The following is an 18,363-nucleotide window of genomic DNA, read 5'->3' on the forward strand; positions in this document are numbered from 1 at the left end:
GAGACTATCCCTGTTGTGCCAAACACACTGGCACACACTCACAATACATCTGCCTGGCTGAAAGTGAGGCAGGGGAAGGTGCTGAATGACCCTGTTGGTCTTGGATTCACATGTGTTCCCTTGTGGATGCTCCGGTTTCATCTCTCCGTCCAAAGGTTAGCTGGAAGCTCCTCTGGAAATAAAAGTACACTGTAAACCTCCAGCTCATAACTACTGCCATGGGACTGTTTGCAAAGCCTCGTTTTGTCAAGCATGTAATCCACAACTTGTGATAAAGTAATGTGAGTACTGGAGAGGGGGAGTGGGCTTCACTGACTGTGTGAATACTCAGCTCCCCCAGCTCCAGACAGAAATAGAAAGAGTGGTTGTGCTGGACAGCTCCTGAATGCATCTCGGTCCAAAAGTTTTGTGTGCTCAGCAAACTTTGCTTGTGCAAATAAAAAGCAGCACAGTGTTCCCACATTTGTACATTTTTAGGCACTCCGGGGCTGCAGTTAAACCAAACACCCACACTCAGATGTTCTGGTGTTCAGCAGCACTTCACACAAAGGGACCTACAGCTCAACCCTTTGTAGGCTGTAATTCAACCTCGGTGTAACCTAACCCATAGTCAGGCCATCTTTTTAAACTGCCCGGATCAGCTTATCTCACTTGTTACAAAACCTGCTCTCTTCGTGCTGACACGTTGCACCTCAGGGAGGGTTGATCGCCTTATCTTTAACAGCCCACGCTATCACAGGCAGCTGGACCCGGTTTTCATTGGACACTTTCACAATCATTCCCCTCCATGTAATCCTTCCAAAGCATATTTGTACAGGGTATTGTGAGTAAGAAAGTGTCCAGGCGGCCTTCATTATTCTGCAAAGGGAAAGTCCTGACAGTTTTCTCCATGCGGATCAGCATGTTACTGCCCCCTCACAGACTGTGGTGATGCATAATTGCACTGAGGTTTATATGGAGAGGAGACTTTGACATTTTACTTTGCTGTGGGAGAGATTTTTGAATACATTTCCTAAGTGCTCTTTGTCCACTGCACAGTGTAGAACATTAGATTGTACATACTTACCCGGTGGCTTCAGTCATGTGAAATATTGGTCTGCATAAACATTTGAACATTTATAACAAAGAAAAATTCTTCTGTGAAGGGAATCAGGGGTTCTGCAGGGCACAGCTGTGTTGTATCTGTCTATTGAGAGCATCCTTACAGAGTGGCAGGTGGAACATTTCCTTATTTCTCCAATAATCCCAAACTTTCATGACATCCTCTCTCATTGAACTGTAATATTTTCCACCTAAAATACACTAGAGGGAGCCATTGCACTGCTCATAGTGTCCGCGTTCTGTTCCAATCAATCAAGACAGTTTGTAAAATAATACTGGTTTCTCCACATGAGCATTGTTTTAAATAAAACATTGATCATTTCATGTTATCCAAGTGCTCCATAAAACAGACTCTGTGTTTGTGTCTTATGCTTTTACCTGTCCGGGGTCCTTGCCCTGTGTCCGCCTGCTCTGCACACTTGTTGCAGAGTTGGTCAGCTGCTGTGTGTCGTTATGCTCATTAATTTTGGCCTGTACGGCGGATTTTTCTCTCATAAAGATGATGAGTAGGACCCAGGGAAGCTGAAATGGACCTCATTAATAATGCCAGGTTCAGACTGTGCCATATTTCTGTCTAATAAGACAGCCACAGAGCCATTAAAGGCTGTTATGAAGTCAGAAGTGGCTTATGATAAAAAGGATTCATTGAACACCATGGCATTCAAGATATAAGTCTAAGAAAACATGTGCTGAAGTGAGATATGTGACCAGTCAGCCAGCGGTGGAGGGTTCAATGAGGGCTTGATTGCACTCTTCTTCCAACACCACCTCCCATCACACTTTGAGCATCCATAACATCACTAAACGCTCAGAGAATGTCTTTTTATTCTGGTGCTCTTCATCGTCCTCTTCCTCCTTCATCTTCCACCTACTTCTCTCATAGGATTCGCTCCGGAGGTCAGAGATAAAACCCAGCTGCAGACACCTCTTTGCCCTGATCTCAGCATCCACAGCAGCAGCTAATCCCAAGGCATGTGACACCACACACACACACACAATGGCACACATAAGCAACTTTGCTTCCTCCCACAGTAGCATCCACATCATATCTTCACGGTGGATTGGTGTAGGAGGCTGTAAGCTAAGTGCACACATAAGACAACATGGTGTTTACATGTTCCTTTGACATCTGCATTGCACGTGTGGCATAAGATTAACTGGGAGTTCAGGAATTATGGTCCAGGGGCACACTGATCTGATATTAATATTAGATAATGACCTTGATATTGAATCAAAGTACTGGCTAAGCTAAAACGGACATTACCTGAACAACCAACACTCATCAACTATATGAATATACTTCGTGAAATTAAAAATAATATCACTTTATTTATCACACTACTTTTTTTTTTTGCAAAATTGTTGCAATAGTAGAATTTACAGCAACTTTTTCTTTGCTCTGTCCTGTTAATTGCTGTGTTTTTCCCACATGGATCATTACACACAAATTCACACATGACAGAAAAGTAATGGGCTTACATCACATTGTCATGAATCATATCTGTGTATCAGATGGTGCTGAGTGTGTGTCTGTCTGTCCTGTTGGCTGTTGAGACCCACACCAGAGAGGATGCATGCAGTCAGCGCGGCCGTATAGCATCATTGACAAGATGTCAGCCGCTTGGACTCGCCACGCAGGGTGCTGCACCAACCCATTCAGCTGTCACACTCTGCACCTTGCTCACAGAGCTGCAGTCAGCCCTCCTGCATTCTGCAGAGGGCGAGTTGTAATCAAGGTCACAACATCCACAGTGTTATACAAAGTGCTTTCTTTCAGTGAAAACATATAAAGACAAAATGTCAGATTCAGAAAGAACAGCAGCACAAAGGGCAGGAATCCTGAAGTCCCATGGCAGTGTTCAGAAATAAACCATTTTGGTGGGTGAAAAAAAAATAAATATGAAATATTTAGCTGCTCTGACCTTCTCATCTACAGACAAATCAGCTTCTTTACAGTACTTTTCTATATAGTATGCTCATTTTAGTGTCCAATACAGAAACAGACACATTTATAGTGTGTGCAAATGTGCACGTACACGCTCTGCTGGTGGTGGCACTGCAATGACCTGCTGCATAAATCCAATAATACACAATATTCTTACATACCTTGACAGTAAATAAGCTTTGCAGTATGTCAGGGTGAGCTTGACTGAATTAGACTGGAGTCTTGTGTATTTCATATCCTCCATGTTAACGCTGCTCATTCTTTGAGGATGGCTTCTCACCGAAACACATCGGTAATGATATTTCAATAAAATATGAAGCTGTGCAGAGGTTGTGTGGTTTGATGGTGGGCCACTTTGATAACTTATTCATATTTTTGGGGGTTGAGCCGTTTTTTTTTTTCCTCTGGGTCTCCCACTTGTTTTTTTTAATGTAATTCTTTTCTTCTGGCCACAGTATAGAGTTGTATTGTTTCTAACGTCAGGGAAAAAAATGATAATCTTATCACATCTAATATGTGTATTAATAAATGACCACATCCTTGTCTTCTCATTAATGATCCTGTCACACTAGGTGATCAGATTAGCTCTGATAAATGTCTCGCTGTCATTGTGACGCTTTGTACCTGCTTTTTGCATCTGTTGCTGTGTTACCGCTTTATTTTTCCCCTCAGTGACAGAGATGGGGAAATTTTGGACAAGCAATCAAACAAAACATGATTTGCAGTACATGTATTCTTCTCTTGCTAATGTATTCATTGGAAAATAGATGACAGAGTGCTTCTACCATTCAGCTCGGTCCCCGTGGACTCTGTCTTTCTCACTTACATAACTGTGTCCCCCCGCTGCATTATCTGACAGATACAGTCCATTTATGATTAGAAATCACACACACACACACACACACACACTTCCATTCTCCTGATCTTTAGAAAAATCTTTAATAATATTCATGAAATGATGAAGAGATACAAACCACTGATCAACAACAACAACAACAACACAATTTACAGGCAAAGGTCATAAATCTGTTCTTTATGAATTTATGACATGCTGTTAAAGTTTCAGGAATTGAAGTATCAACAGTGAGTTGATCTTTGGGAAGACGGTTGGAGGAGCAGGTCTCCAGTCTGAGCGTGGCCATGGACTCCAGGCATGGGATCATCTTGGCTTTCTTTCTGTTGGTGGTGCTAGGTTCATCCAATGCCAAGGGTAAGACATAAAACAAACACTTCTAACTTCGCTTCGCCTATTTAAAGTCATTCCTAATTTCAATCAGAAACCATATGCAATATATTCATAACAGCTCATGTTTCCTGTGTTTTCTACATGTCTCATTAACTTCTATTTTTATTCCACTCCTGAAGATATTTGCACTCACCTTTCAGTTACACTAACTGGAACTTCAGCTAGTATTGGTAACACAAACCTTTACTTGTTTTCCTAAAAGACATTTCAACAAATATTAGTCCTTCCACTAATATTTCATTGACTTTCACTGCTTTCAGCGGTTACCTTGAGCTCTTCACTGCTTTCATGCCTAGCAATTCAACTGTTTTCACCTTTACTGACATTTCAACAGTTAAAACCTGCTTTCTCATGTCTGTCTTTTAGTTCCATTTCTCCTTTTAAAGCTTGTGTTCTACACTTCAACTACTTCAGGTATTTTTACTGCAAATTTTAATCAGGCAACAAGCATGCTCTCTCATCTCTTCCTTCCTTTGCTTTCACACTAACAAGGAGGTTTGTGATACTTAATGATAGTATGGAAATGTATTATTAGTTCCCTCTTTTCACCTCACAATCAGACTTATTCTTCTGTTTAAAAACGAAATCATCTACCATTCAGGATGCACTGTCTCCTCTCACTTTCTACTCTCTTTTTCTCCTTCATTCATCTTAGTTTCAACCTTTCCTTTCATCCCTTAAAACAAATTACTCCTGAGGCCTCAAACTTTTCATATCGGCACATGTGGAGTTGTGCAAGAGCCTTTTATCAACATTCACTTTTTATTAGGGGCCCACTGCATCAAACCAACTGTTAGCAGTGCAGTAGAGATGTACTGCAGTAGATAAAAGAGCATGAGAGTGAGCTGTGACAGCTGTTGCTACAAACAAACATACAAACACACCTTCAAGTCCCACAGGAGTTTGTTTTTTTTATTCTACTAGCAGTGATGCACAGAGCCTTTTAGACTTTTAGTTTGAATTGAGTTCAAAGCACAAAGTCACACCTGTGATGAGATACAGTAGGTCATTCCCAGCAAGGACATACTGTGCTTTAAGGGGCTTTTTCTAAGCAGTTTGCAATTTTATAAAGTCAAGGAATTTACACAAGGTGAAACATGGTTAAATACAAAGTGGCAGAAGCTGTATCGTGCCTTCTTTAACTCCCTAGCATGGGTCAAGCGCATGGATTTACATCAGGGTAACTTAAGTGCCAAGGCCGATATATCTGAAAGTACAAACAGGAACACAAGAGTGTAACTAAACTCCAACCCGAAGAGATAAGGCAGAAGCACTAAAAGTTGCCAAACACAGACAACAAACCCTCTTTCTTAGGTTGCAGGCACCACCACACAGCTGCTGAGTGGAGGAGGTTGTGTTTGGGTGGGGGGTCAGCCCTGCATGTTAAAAAGAAGGGCTGCTAGGAGGCTGCAATGGAAACAGATGTCTTCACATGTTGGCACATTGCTAAAGCAGACCAACCTGGATGGAAACTGCATGAACATTTGTTGTAAACAACAATAATAAAACGAGCCATCTATATTGAACATATTTATTGAGATTTATGTCTAATTTTTGCAGGCTGCACCATTTTGACCTGTGTGTTTGCCCACAGTTGTGGAGGAGAATTCAGAGTACTGGAGGTCGCAGGCCAGGAAGACTTTGCAGTCTGTTCTGGACAGGAAGCCCAACACCAATGTTGCTAAGAACATCCTGTTTTTCCTTGGTGATGGTAGGTTACAACTAACACTCTCATTTCTTTACACTAATAACACTAGACAGCCTTAACTGACAGGGAGAAGCAGGAATTAACCCCTAACCTGACAGCAAGATAGTGTGATCTTTACAGCATATCAGAGAGGAATTGCAGTAAAATGTGTGTGTTATGTGCATCAGGTATGGGAATCACAACCTATACAGCAGCTCGTATCCTTAAGGGACAGCTCCTGAACCAGACAGGGGAGGAGACGGTGATGACCATGGACACCTTCCCTAATGTGGGGCTGGCTAAGGTACACTCAGACTACATTGCACTAGTTGTTTCTTGTAGGTTCTGCTTTACGTCAATGTTTTCTACATGAGTCCATAAGATGAAGCGTGTCTTCCTTGCTGTTGTGTAGACCTACAGTGTGGACTTCCAGATCCCAGACAGCGCAGCCACAGGCACAGCGTATCTGTGCGGAGTGAAAACCAACCTCAACATCGTTGGGTTGAACGCAGCGGCTCGCAATGGGATCTGCAAAAGTCAGAAGGGCAATGAGGTCACATCCATCTTAAAGTGGGCCAAAGATGCTGGTAAGACCACAACAGCACAATGTCAAAAATAACAGCCTATCATTCTGTTGAATTACTGGTTCGATGAGTGGTCTTTTTTCTGAAGACGATGATTAATAGACAACTGGTTTGGTGATACAGCATTGGAATGCAGGATGTCTTCCCGCTGTGATTGAAGCAACAAATGAGATGTTGTGACTCTTGTTCAGTGAGCAGGCAGACACCTGTGTGTAACATTTTAGTTCTGGCTCCTGACAGAGGAAAATCCCTCAGGTCTTATACAACCTCAACAAAACCCGATTTTACAGCTGAGCGCTCTGCTGTGAGCTGCAGTGCCCCGTCAGAGTGGTATTACAGGGGCCACCGGGGAGCTGGGAGCAACAGCAGCTTTGCAGCCTCGAGTTCCCCTACAGGGTAATGTGCTACACAGGGAAGCACCTTGACTCTGATCATGTTCCACTGTTATCAGTGACCATAAATATCTCATAACACACATGCAGTATGTCATGGCCTTGACCCCAGTGAAGCGCAGGAGACTGACACTCAGGTGGTGTATGGGTTTTTCTTTTTTTTTGTGCCTGACCAGAAGAGGACACAATTTGAACACATTTTGGAAATGGTCCTTACAGGCTGTCCTTGATGCAGGCGAGGACATTGAATCTTTGAACAGTGATTATAATTGAGCTATGAAAAATAAGGACATATACTTGTGTGTTGGAATGGAGCAAATGTATATTAAAACATTTAGATTTTTGTTTTATGATAATTATTTATGTTATTTTCTAGATGAATAATGTTGTTTATTGTGTTGAATGTCAAAACAAAATTTTAAAAAGTATTCCCACCAATATCTAAGAGCCTATCATGGCTTATTACTCCCATTGTAGATTGATTTTCATATGATTGATCAACTAAGAAAAAGTGTTTTAATGGATTTATCACAGATTTTAGCCAATAACTTTTGCAAATGAGCGTTTGGTGTCCAATAAAGTCTATCAGACCTCCACACACATAAACGAATGCTTGTTAAAGGTAGGGTAGGAGATTTTGAAAACTCAGTGAGAGTCGGCCAGATTTTGAAAGTAAACACACGCCCCTTTCAGCCTGTGACCTCGGCCATCATGCACGTACCTCTCTGATGCGCTCAGAGCAGGAAGAGAGTGAGAGAGCCAATACTCCGCGCAGGGGCGCCTCGCAGGATTGGCTGATGTTTTTAGTGTTTTATAGCTTCCACAGATGATTAATATTCTTCGTTTTAATGCAAAACTGCCGAACTAATTGGTTGCTATCGGATTGTAAAGAGAAGTTACACTAATTTAACAAAAAGTGCATCAGAATGAAATCTCCTACTCTACCTTTAAGTGGTCTAAATCAGACATGATATTGACCTGATTGATTGCATTGAGATTGGAGGTTTCCAAATTCAAATCAATTTTAAGTCCAGCCCTTTAATTGTGGTGTTCATGTTGGTATCAACCAGAAAGTCTATAAGAGGATGTCGACATTGTTGTTAGAAGGACAATAAGTACATTTTCTGCATCAGCATACAGTACACAGGGAAATGAGAAAGTTGTTGATTAATGACTCCCACCTCCTGGCCAGATGCTCAGACTTTTCTTTTGGAGCTGAAGTTTTTTCACACAGAACACAAACACATCACAGTTTCTAATAATACTGCTGTATTCGTGTTGTAGGCAAATCTGTTGGCATTGTATCAACAACACGGGTGCAACACGCCACCCCAGCATCCACCTACGCCCACAGCGCCAGCAGGAAGTGGTACAGTGATGCTGACATACCTGATTCTGCCAAGAGTGACGGCTGCACCGACATCTCCTCACAGCTCATCAAGAACACGGATATTGATGTAACCTTGTCTATAATCATCATTTTAATGTCAACTTAGTACCGTTGATGTTTGTTTTAGCCAGTGTGTGTCTTTGCAGGTGATCATTGGTGGGGGTAGAAAGTACATGACCCCCAGGGGCACCAAGGACCCAGAATACCCCAGGGACTACTCCTCCAGGGGGAAAAGAAAAGATGGACGCCACCTGATCAATGAGTGGAAGAACATGAAACTTGGAAAGGTAGCATGTACTGTCACAGATACTTGCTGCAGTAGATTTTACCCAGTGATCGCTGTAATACATGTGTATTTATTTAAACAGTGATGGAACAGGAACTGGTGCATCTTAGAAACAACAATGTACACAGATCAGGTGACAGATGTTACAGGATTTAATATCGGCTAAACCGCCACATAACTTGAGGAATAGACAACTTCACAAACACACCTCAACTTCAAAAAAGCTCCAAAGACATATAACATAGAAGCTGTGCAGATCATCTGTGGTTTCTTTGCTGGCTTGTCTACAACATCCACTCAGAGAATAACAAGCTACATAGTAGCTCCATCTGTTCGTGTCCAAAATCACCCCTACTCACTATACAGTGCTATCTGTAGTGCCGTTTTGTAGTGCTGTTCAAATGTGTAGTGAGAGTTTTTGGACCCTACCTAGTGCCTATATGAATCCCACAATGCATCATGAAAAGTAGAATACAACAGATGGTCTCTACATTAACAATATGTACAGTCATGCATTGTTCCAACAACACAATTAACAATGCCAAGAACACGATGGGAGCTGTGTCGAAAATGTATTTTTTATTTTCCAGATGAGGTAATTCTATAGATTTTACACACAGTGCTGCTGCAGGTGAATGCTCACATTCAAAGCATAATTAGCATTCTATTGATGAGTGCCAGAAAGGAATGTATTGAAAATGTTTGACATTAATTTAATTGTAAACAGTGTGTCGAGAAGTGTATTTGAGGCTAGCATACAAGAGCAAGTGCCTCACAACAATCACTGAAAGACTTTTACTATCCTGCCTCCGCTCACTGCTATAATGGTGTGTTGTGTATTACAGGTAGCCCACTATGTGTGGAATAAAACAGACTTTGACGCTGTTGACCCTGAAACCACGGACTACCTCATGGGTAATTCTTTTTACCTTCCTTTGTGCTTCTTTTCACGTGTGTGCAGTGTTCCCATCTGGCCCTGAGGAACACAGCATCAATACGCTTATAGCGTCCTTGGTTTTTTCTCCAGTGCACTCATTTAATTCTGTATCAGTGATGTCAGTCCTGAATACGCATACACTTTCTTTTCTCAGACTAATAATATGCCTGACCTACATAATGTACAGGAAAAGGCAGCCTTTTTCTCAAAATTGCTGTCAGTACGTCACCTGTTTACTACAGATGCTGTAATATTTAGATTAATATTTGTGGTTACTGTAATCACATGTCTCTAGAAACCTTTAGGTTAGGTAAGTTTCATTTCCATCCTGTTAACTGTAGCTTTACCATAAACATTAGATTAAGCATTAAAAACAGGGGTAAACAGATGAATTCATAACATTACCCATATCTGCGTGATGGTGAGGAGGAGATGCAAAAATCCAGTCATCATGCTTTTTCTGGACCGAGCGCACACCTGCTTTTCTAAAGACTTTTCCCTTAAAGATTTTTCCCCCCGTGCTGTGGTTCATCACTTCCTGTGCACTCAAAATAGTACCAGCAGAAGGTGGCAGAAGATAGGACTTCCCTTGCAGCTGCACCTACACTGTGGGCTGATAAACTTGACATACTGTATTTAAAACTTTACTTTTCCCTCAGCTCTGTTTGAACCGGGTGATCTCCACTTTGAGGCAGAGAGGGACCCAAAAATGGATCCATCCATCGTCGAGACCACGGAAAAGGCCATCCGCATCCTGCAGAAAAACCCTAAGGGCTTCTTCCTGCTAGTGGAGGGTGAGGACAACAGCTTCAGCCACTGTTCACACACTCCCATCACCTAATTCATTAAGGGCTTTTTAATAAAATCCCCTGAGAGATAAAGGTTTGACTAAAAATAGAAAAAACAACAAACATGTGGTTGGTCCAGGTGGATCAATTGACCCATTGATCTTGTAATGAACACAGAGAAAACTAATGTGGAAAAAGTGGTTTGCTAAAATATCAATAAGTGTTTGAATTCAGCGCAGAAAGGCTATTGGTCGGCTGAACCCTGCCGTATCTCTAATAGCAACAACATCCACAATACATCATGCTAGGGAACAGTGTGTTCCCTCAGTAGGTCTGGTGTCTTGACATTGATTCTGCATACAGCTCAATGAGTTTGCCGCAGTGTGTGTGTGTGTGTGTAAGCAGTGTGTGTTGGCGCGATGTGTTCCACACGGCTGCCTCACCGGCCTCCTCATCCATCTCTCCTTTAATCTGAGGCAGCCGCCTGGGGACTCCGTGGTGCTACCGAGTGTCTTCACAATGACTTTAAAATAACAGATGTATAAATAGAAGCAGGCATATGGTGCCTCCAATCACTGAGAGCTCGCCCAGATCAAAACTTATTAACCAGGATCCACTTCATTTTCCAATACAGCTCCTGAGATGACAGGAGCGAGGAGATGTGTTCAAGAAGCACATTGCAGATTCATCACTGAATTCATCAATACTGATATACTGCTGTTGTTCTGGCATATTTATTTCACTTTTTGAATGCTTTGTAGATCATTTAGAGCATATTTTTTATGAAGTTGAAGTTTTACTACATGTACTCTTGTCCAAGAAGGTAAAAAAATAAAAATAAATAAAATTGAATTGGATTAACCAGTACCAGAAGCCACTGCTTCACCCTCCTTCCCTTCTCTCCCTGTGTGTTCAGGTGGACGTATTGACCAGGCTCACCATGCAGACCGAGCTTATATGGCGCTGCACGAAACAGTTGCCTTCGACTACGCCATCGCCAAGGGCCTTGAACTCACCAAAGAGCATGAAACTCTCACGATAGTGACGGCTGACCACTCCCAACCTCTTACCTTTAATGGATATCCATTCAGAGGGCAGAGCATCCTGGGTAATTATGAACTGACCCTTATTTGAGTCAAACTAAACTTTACATAATGTAAAATATTTAATATGTTGTAACAGGCTGAAATCTGTGCAGTGCTTTTTCCACACTGTTCCTCTTTTCTCCTTTTGATCCTTTGCTCCTTCCATCCATTCCTCCAGGTGTATTTATCTGCCATGACAATAGACACCCAACATGGCATTTTGTGCCTGTTGTGTGTGTGTGTGTTTGTGTGTGTGTGATGCCTCTCACATGCCTGCTTCCTTACAGCTTCAGTGTGTCTGCTACCAGCAGCTTGACATTTCCCCTGCCTTCTCTCCCCTGCAATTACAGCCTGGGTAAACACATATACCTGGCAGCCTTTCTCCCGCTCGCCTTTCTATTTCTGTCCTCTAGCTTTCTCCCCGTCTCTCTACCTTCTACCTGTCTCTGACCACCGACGCTGACACCTGGCTTTCTCTTACATTTTTCCGTCTGAGTTCGCCTCGCTCTGTCAGTCTCTCTCACCTGCTATAATCTTCCATTTGGAGGGTCTCTATCAGCCTTACCTTTAGTCCTTCATTGTGCGTCACTGCTCATTAAAACCTGATATGTCCTTTCTTTCATAGAGGACTTTTGATTTTGTCTCAAAAGAGACAAAATCAAAAGTGTAAAATACTGAATGAAATTCAGTAAGCTATTTGCTTTTAATTTTAGTAACACCTGCGCTTTCCCAGATACAAAATAAAAGCCTAATGCTAAAAATTATTTCTTAAATTCTACATTAAGCTCCCATTAGTGTTGGGATTATTCTTATCTTAATTAAAAAAAACAAAAAAAACAATTGTTGCTATTGTGATCTTTGTAAATGACTTACTGTCTGCAAGAAGGTTCCTGGTTTGATTCCAGCTGGGGCCTTTCTGTGTGGAGTTTGCACGTTCTTCCTGTGCCTGTGTGGGTTTTTTTCCAGGTATTCTGGCTTCCTCCCACATTCTAAAGACGTGCTTGTTAGGTCAACTGGTCTCTACTTTGCACGTAGGTTTGTCTGTGTATGTTGCCCTGTGATTGTCTAGTGACCTGAATAGGGTGTACTAGGGTGTACTAGGGTGCCACTCGCCTGGGATAAGCTCCAGCCCCCTGTGACCCTATACAGAACAAGCAGGTTTAGAAAATGGATGGATGTATCTGGATGATACTCCAACATAGCAGGCAGCCCTGGACCATCTGCTGTAAATGACATAACTTTTGAACTGGTATTTCCTGCATCTGCGGCATATCAGGAGATAAACAGAACAGAACACAGATTTAAGCCACATGCTGCTTTAAAGATATGAGTATGGGGTTTTGAGGGACTACAAAGAATAGAATAAAAGGTTTCATTGTTACCCACTCTACCTTGAACAAAATACACAGTTATATTTCTAGCATTTACTGGCATGAAGATATTCACTTAAAAAAACCCACAGCCCACAAAAGCATCAGCATCAGTCTTCAAAGTCTGTATTGATTGAGCTACAGTTATGCTGTACTGTTCCCACCTTTCCCACTCCCCCTTTCCTGTCATATCCTTATTTTAACCTCATCATCTTCCTCCTGCTCCTCCTCCTCCTCCCTGCAGTGCAGCAGTGATTAATGTGACTGTGAAACTCTGAGCTCTTCATCAGCAGGGAGACTTGCCAGGCTAATGGCTCATCTGGAGAGAAACTGTGATACTCAACAAGCTGCAGACCTCCTGCAGCACCCTTGGGATCCAGAAACCCCTCCACCCCCGTGTGTTTGTGTGTGCATGATGTTCAGCACTTTGAGGCAGTAAGAAAAAAAAAGATGCAAAGATGAATCAAAGGTATGTTTGTGTTTTGCAGGTAAATCTCCTCTGTGGGCTACAGACATGCTGCCTTACACCACGCTGATGTATGGCAATGGGCCCGGACACAAAATTGTTAACAGCAAACGCCCTGACATCCGCAACATCACCACCAGTAACATACTATCTCCTTGTTTTGCTTACAGTTATGTTTAACCCCTGACAATACTTTAATCATATACATTTGTGATTTTCTGTCTTTTTTAGAAAGTAAAGACTATGTCCAGCTGTCTGCTGTTCCCTTAAAGTCCACCACCCACAGCGGAGAAGATGTTGTAGTGTTGGCCCGTGGACCCATGGCCCACCTCTTCCTGGGTGTCCAGGAGCAGAACTACATCGCCCACGCCATGGGTTATGCTGCCTGCGTTGGTGCCGATCTGAGGCACTGCCAGGGGCAGATTAATCCACCCGTGGCTTACACCACACTCACCACAGACAGAAACACTGGCAGCACCTCCGCAGCTGTGCGCGGTAGCCTCCTCAGTCTACTGCTGATCCTTACAGTGCTGATGTAAAATCCCATTTACTGATCTTGCTCCACAGTCAGAGGTCAGGGTCAAGGAGCAGTGGGCATGGATTCACTTAAACTTCAGCTTCAGATGTGCCTGTGTGGCTTCTTGTATCAGGGTTATGCTGCTGCCAGCAGGGCAGCTTGATCAGACAGAGGACCAGGATATTCTGAATAAACTGGTTAATAATGCATACTACCAAACTGGATGTGGTTATCAAAAGAATGATCATATTAGAAACAACTAAAATATAAATCCATCTGATGTTGGGCAGTTTGTTAAATTCCTCTGTTATACCAATAAAACAGTGCTTGCCCGGTCAACGGTTGTGACATTTGTAACACAATTTATGCTGTGTGTGGCTTTTTCTTTAATGACAAAGATGTACTCATTGTTTTGCAGGCAGATTTCTTTGTATCTTTGTACAGATACAGTAACAACAATCCACCACTCGTTAATCAGTGATACTAGCATTCCCTCCTTGATTCTAGCTTCATGCTAAGCTAAGGATATCTTTCTTGCCCTAGTTTGGTGTATAATACAGTATAATACAGTACCTGGTTTGTCTGGTCCCTCTCAGACCTCAGTGGAGGCCTCGCCGTCTGCTGCAGAGAATAGTTTTTGTGCTCGTAGTGGTGAGTGATGGATAAGATTCAAAGCATGTAAATCTTCATTTATTATGAAGTATTTTTTAAATTTGCCCTGTAAAATAACACCTGAATCTAAGGTTGTACTGGCCAATATTTTAACGTTATCGTTTTGTAACCTGTGTAACAAGATGAGCCTAAAAATGACTCCTCATTCCTTTGATCCTCTCTTCCAATATCCGCAGTGCTAATTGAGGTGGCTTGGTTTGATGACATTACTACAGCAGTCCATTAATAATGCAAAATATTTAAAGAGCATCTATTTTTGTCTTCAGCTGACAGATTGTGGTGATTATTTTGGACATCTGTTGGGGTTTGTAGTTTGTTAAGCCTGATTTGGACTCTCATTTAGACATGGCTGCAGGCCATCTTTTCTGTTTGAGATGATGGGCCTGCTCTCATCTTTTACACACATGCAGTGAAGACTCATTTAGGTCATAGGATGGAGGGAAGCTCAACAGCTTGAGAGAAGGTGAAGATGAAGTGTTGTACAGAGATTATAGTAAGGTGTAGAAAGGATGTGATGATTCGATGACCTTCAAGTTATTTAAAGCAAAATCAAGTGGCATTAGTCAAGTGATGTTTTTGGTGTTTGAACTTTATGTTGATTTTTTTTCAAAGGAATAGTTAAATATTTAGCAAATACACATACATAAGAAGATATGTACCACAGTGAGTGCTTAGCACGACATATTGCATCTGTCTAAAAGGTCCAACTACTTTCATCTAACTGCACTCACTCATGTATAAATGTTATAAAGGGTTAATTGGCATTGTTTCCTATAGAATAACATATTCATCCATTCATCCATCCTTCTGTACATTTTCTTCCACTAATCAGTTGAATTGTGTGGACAGCAACCTAAACAGGAAAGTCCGGACCTCTGTCTCTCTGGCCACCCCCGTCCAGCTAATCTGGTACGTCCTACCATTTGGAAGTGCCCAGAACATCTCACAAGGGAAGTTACCAGGCTTTTATTCACTACCACAATCTTGTGGCCATAGATGGGGCAGGGACATAGAATGAACAGTGAGAGCTTTGCCTTTTGGCAATAATATACTAAGAACAAAGGACATAGGTAGAAGGATAAAAGCTCCGGTCTAATTAGTATGTTATTATGTGCTGGAATGTCCCTTTATTTTTTCTAGTTGTTTTCTTCTTTGTTCAATAGACATTCAAGTCTTATTCAGCACAGATGTTCCCTGACTTGTTATTCTCAGGCTCTTGCTCCAGATCCTGTCCATCACAGATCCTAGGCTCAGGTTCCACATTTGCTGCTGCTCCTCCAGGGCCCCCTGGTTTTCACTGAAAACCCTGAAGGGACAGGACATCTCATCCAGCTGCTGGACGCAGTGGGGCTCCAGCTGGTTTTCAGCCTGGGTCACAGCATCTGTCACTCCACTGTTCTCAGCCAGGAAGGTCTATAACACCAACATGTCCTCATTTCCTTTATGAGAATCTGTAGCATTTTTCGCTGGATTCCCTATTTTATCTGCCACTCCTGAGAGCCCGAAGCACGTGTGGTCTGCTGCCAGGAAGCTTCTGTTTCATTAGTAAGCTCCTCTGAAGAAAAGGACTTTTTTCTGTCTGACAGCTTCCTCGGGCTGATCACAGCACAGCTGATCACTCCTTTAACAGACTGGTAACCGTCCTCACAGCTGTGTTTGTAAGGATGGATGGCTTTTAATCATGTAGAAGGTAAAACTGAGGATCTCAAGAACCATTTCCCTGAAAACAAATTTCAGTTAAGAGCTTCTTTTAACTGCTAAATTAACTAACCTTTGTTGCTTCAATTGCACATCGCTAAATAGTTTACAAAATAATAATGATTTAAATACTTATTAATAGCTTTACATCTACAGTGTTTTTGTATGAAAAATGATATTATTATGCCACGTTTTCCTGTATCAGTGTAGATACAGGGATGTAATTTGCTGCATTTGTGTATTTGTGCATGCAGAATTTCCTCTTTCATGTACTGAGCATGCATAAACAAAGAGTTGCCTGGTATGAACAACGCTTTCTCTGTTCTCTTTGTGCTCCTGCGCTTTGCAGTCACTCATACTGTACTGCGCAACAGGCTCTCCGCACTCCCATGGCTCCCTCTCTCTGTCTGTACCGCAGCCGTCCTTTTAGAGGCGCTAGAGCATCAGGTACAGTGCCGTGTGTGTGGCACGGACAGGGCTGATACTGCTGTATAAGCTCTGGATTTGCCGCAACTTTGATGTGTTATGAAATGAGAGCTGAGTGCGCACTGCAGAAAGAAAATGGGGTGCAGAAGATTGCAGTCTTCTGTGGTTTAACGTGCTAAATCATAGAACACAGGAACACCATACCTGTGCAAAAATAGGCCTGTGTAAGTGACTAACGACAGCCCTCCCACGTGTTGATGTGATGTGTGTGTGTGAATGATACATACTGCACATTTTCATGATTACATCTCTCATAGTTTCTTGTGTAAAAGGTTAAACACACAACTCTCACAGTGGAGAACAGCCTGTAGCAGCAGAAGCTTTTATTTCGCCCCCATCCCTATATGTATCCATTGTGCGTATTTACGCACATACGGATGGAGCGTATGTGGTGCAACTTTGGGATCTTTCTGCATCATTCAAAGAGTTTAGCTTAAAATAGCAATAACAAAGGTTCTTTAATAGCAACCATTTTCCATTAAACGTCAAGTGTGCGTAATTTCTTGGTACAGCTTGAGGGGAGTAGGATCAAAATACAGACTCTACAGAAATCTTTGAGACACAATTTCTATTTCTTTAAATAGCATCAATTTCGATGAGATATCATTATTATTGTGTAAATTGGTAACCCAATTCCAAGCACCTATCCAGAGGCGGTTGCAGTATCCTGTTTTCAGGGGTTGGATTGAAAGTGCTTTTTTAGATGTTCTCCATAAGCGATAATAAGAGCAGTGGAGGAGCGGCCTCGTGGGTCAGCAGCTCCGCAGGTCTATGTTTAGAGTCCTGGTGGGCGTTAGGAAACACGAGAGAATGAAGATGCTTCAATGCCAAACTGCCTGGAGACAAGTCTGGGTCTTACAAATGGGCCACAGTGAGCCATCACAATAGGCCTTTCTCTTTTTATTCACACCCTCTGCCGATGCGTTGTGCTATAACGGGTTACTGTGATTGAACATGCATGGGTAAGGAATGTCAGGCTTTTTTTTCTTCTTTGAACTCTTGCCTATATTTGGATGCGCTGACTTTGAGGTCGTAATAAGCCTGCAGCTAGGCCACTACAGTGTGGGAGTATGAAATTGGGTTCTGATGTCCTTAAACGTGGCAGACTGCGTGTGAAAAATGTCACTTTGCTCACTAGGCTTTTGCTGCCATAATTGGATGGTTCCATTATTTGTATCAGTGCACAACACCATGTGGACCTTAAAGCCTGTGGGGCATTTATGGTCCGACGCGACCTTTTCTTTCCTTTTCTCTTTCTTGTTAAGGAAAAGAAAATGAATGGATATCTCACATTACGAACAGGATCTGTTGCTTCTGTAATAGTCATCTACTCTATTTTCCCTTTTAGACCTGTTGAAATATGCAACATGTCTCTCATTTGTCTTAATGTCAGCTGCTACATAGATGAGAAATGCAATCCTTAGACGGCTTGCTCCTCCTATGCGTGCGCCGCTAACTCCTCCCTCGCCTCCTCATGTATGTAAGGTGACACCAGCCAATCGCATCTCGTTCCGCTTCTACCTAGCAGTCGAAAACAGTACAAGTAGGCGGAAACTCGGTTTTTGGCCATATATAAGCAGTTAAGCGTGGGATTTTTGTATCAATGCTCTCTTGCTCTCTGGGTGATAGCAAATGCGCGTACACGGGCGCACAGGGACCGGAGATCCGTGCCGACAGTGCGCTGTGGAGTTCACAGGTGTTGGCCAAGAGGGG

At 42.3% G+C, this 18,363-nt stretch overlaps 1 protein-coding gene across 1 annotated transcript; it reads left to right on the top strand.

Annotated features, from left to right (window-relative positions):
* Positions 1 to 4,098: 4,098 nt before the first annotated feature.
* On the top strand, positions 4,099 to 14,156 carry alp3 (alkaline phosphatase 3). Its single transcript, XM_028419441.1, has 11 exons — positions 4,099 to 4,256; positions 5,887 to 6,003; positions 6,168 to 6,283; positions 6,392 to 6,566; positions 8,240 to 8,412; positions 8,492 to 8,632; positions 9,477 to 9,546; positions 10,228 to 10,362; positions 11,273 to 11,464; positions 13,300 to 13,416; positions 13,509 to 14,156. The coding sequence occupies exons 1-11, from the start codon at positions 4,187 to 4,189 to the stop codon at positions 13,814 to 13,816; spliced, it is 1,614 nt and encodes a 537-aa protein (XP_028275242.1). The 5' UTR covers positions 4,099 to 4,186; the 3' UTR covers positions 13,817 to 14,156.
* The last annotated feature ends 4,207 nt before the right edge of the window (positions 14,157 to 18,363 follow it).

Source organism: Parambassis ranga, chromosome 13 (genome assembly GCF_900634625.1).
Source record: "Parambassis ranga chromosome 13, fParRan2.1, whole genome shotgun sequence".
In the NCBI taxonomy this organism is placed as follows: domain Eukaryota; kingdom Metazoa; phylum Chordata; class Actinopteri; family Ambassidae; genus Parambassis; species Parambassis ranga.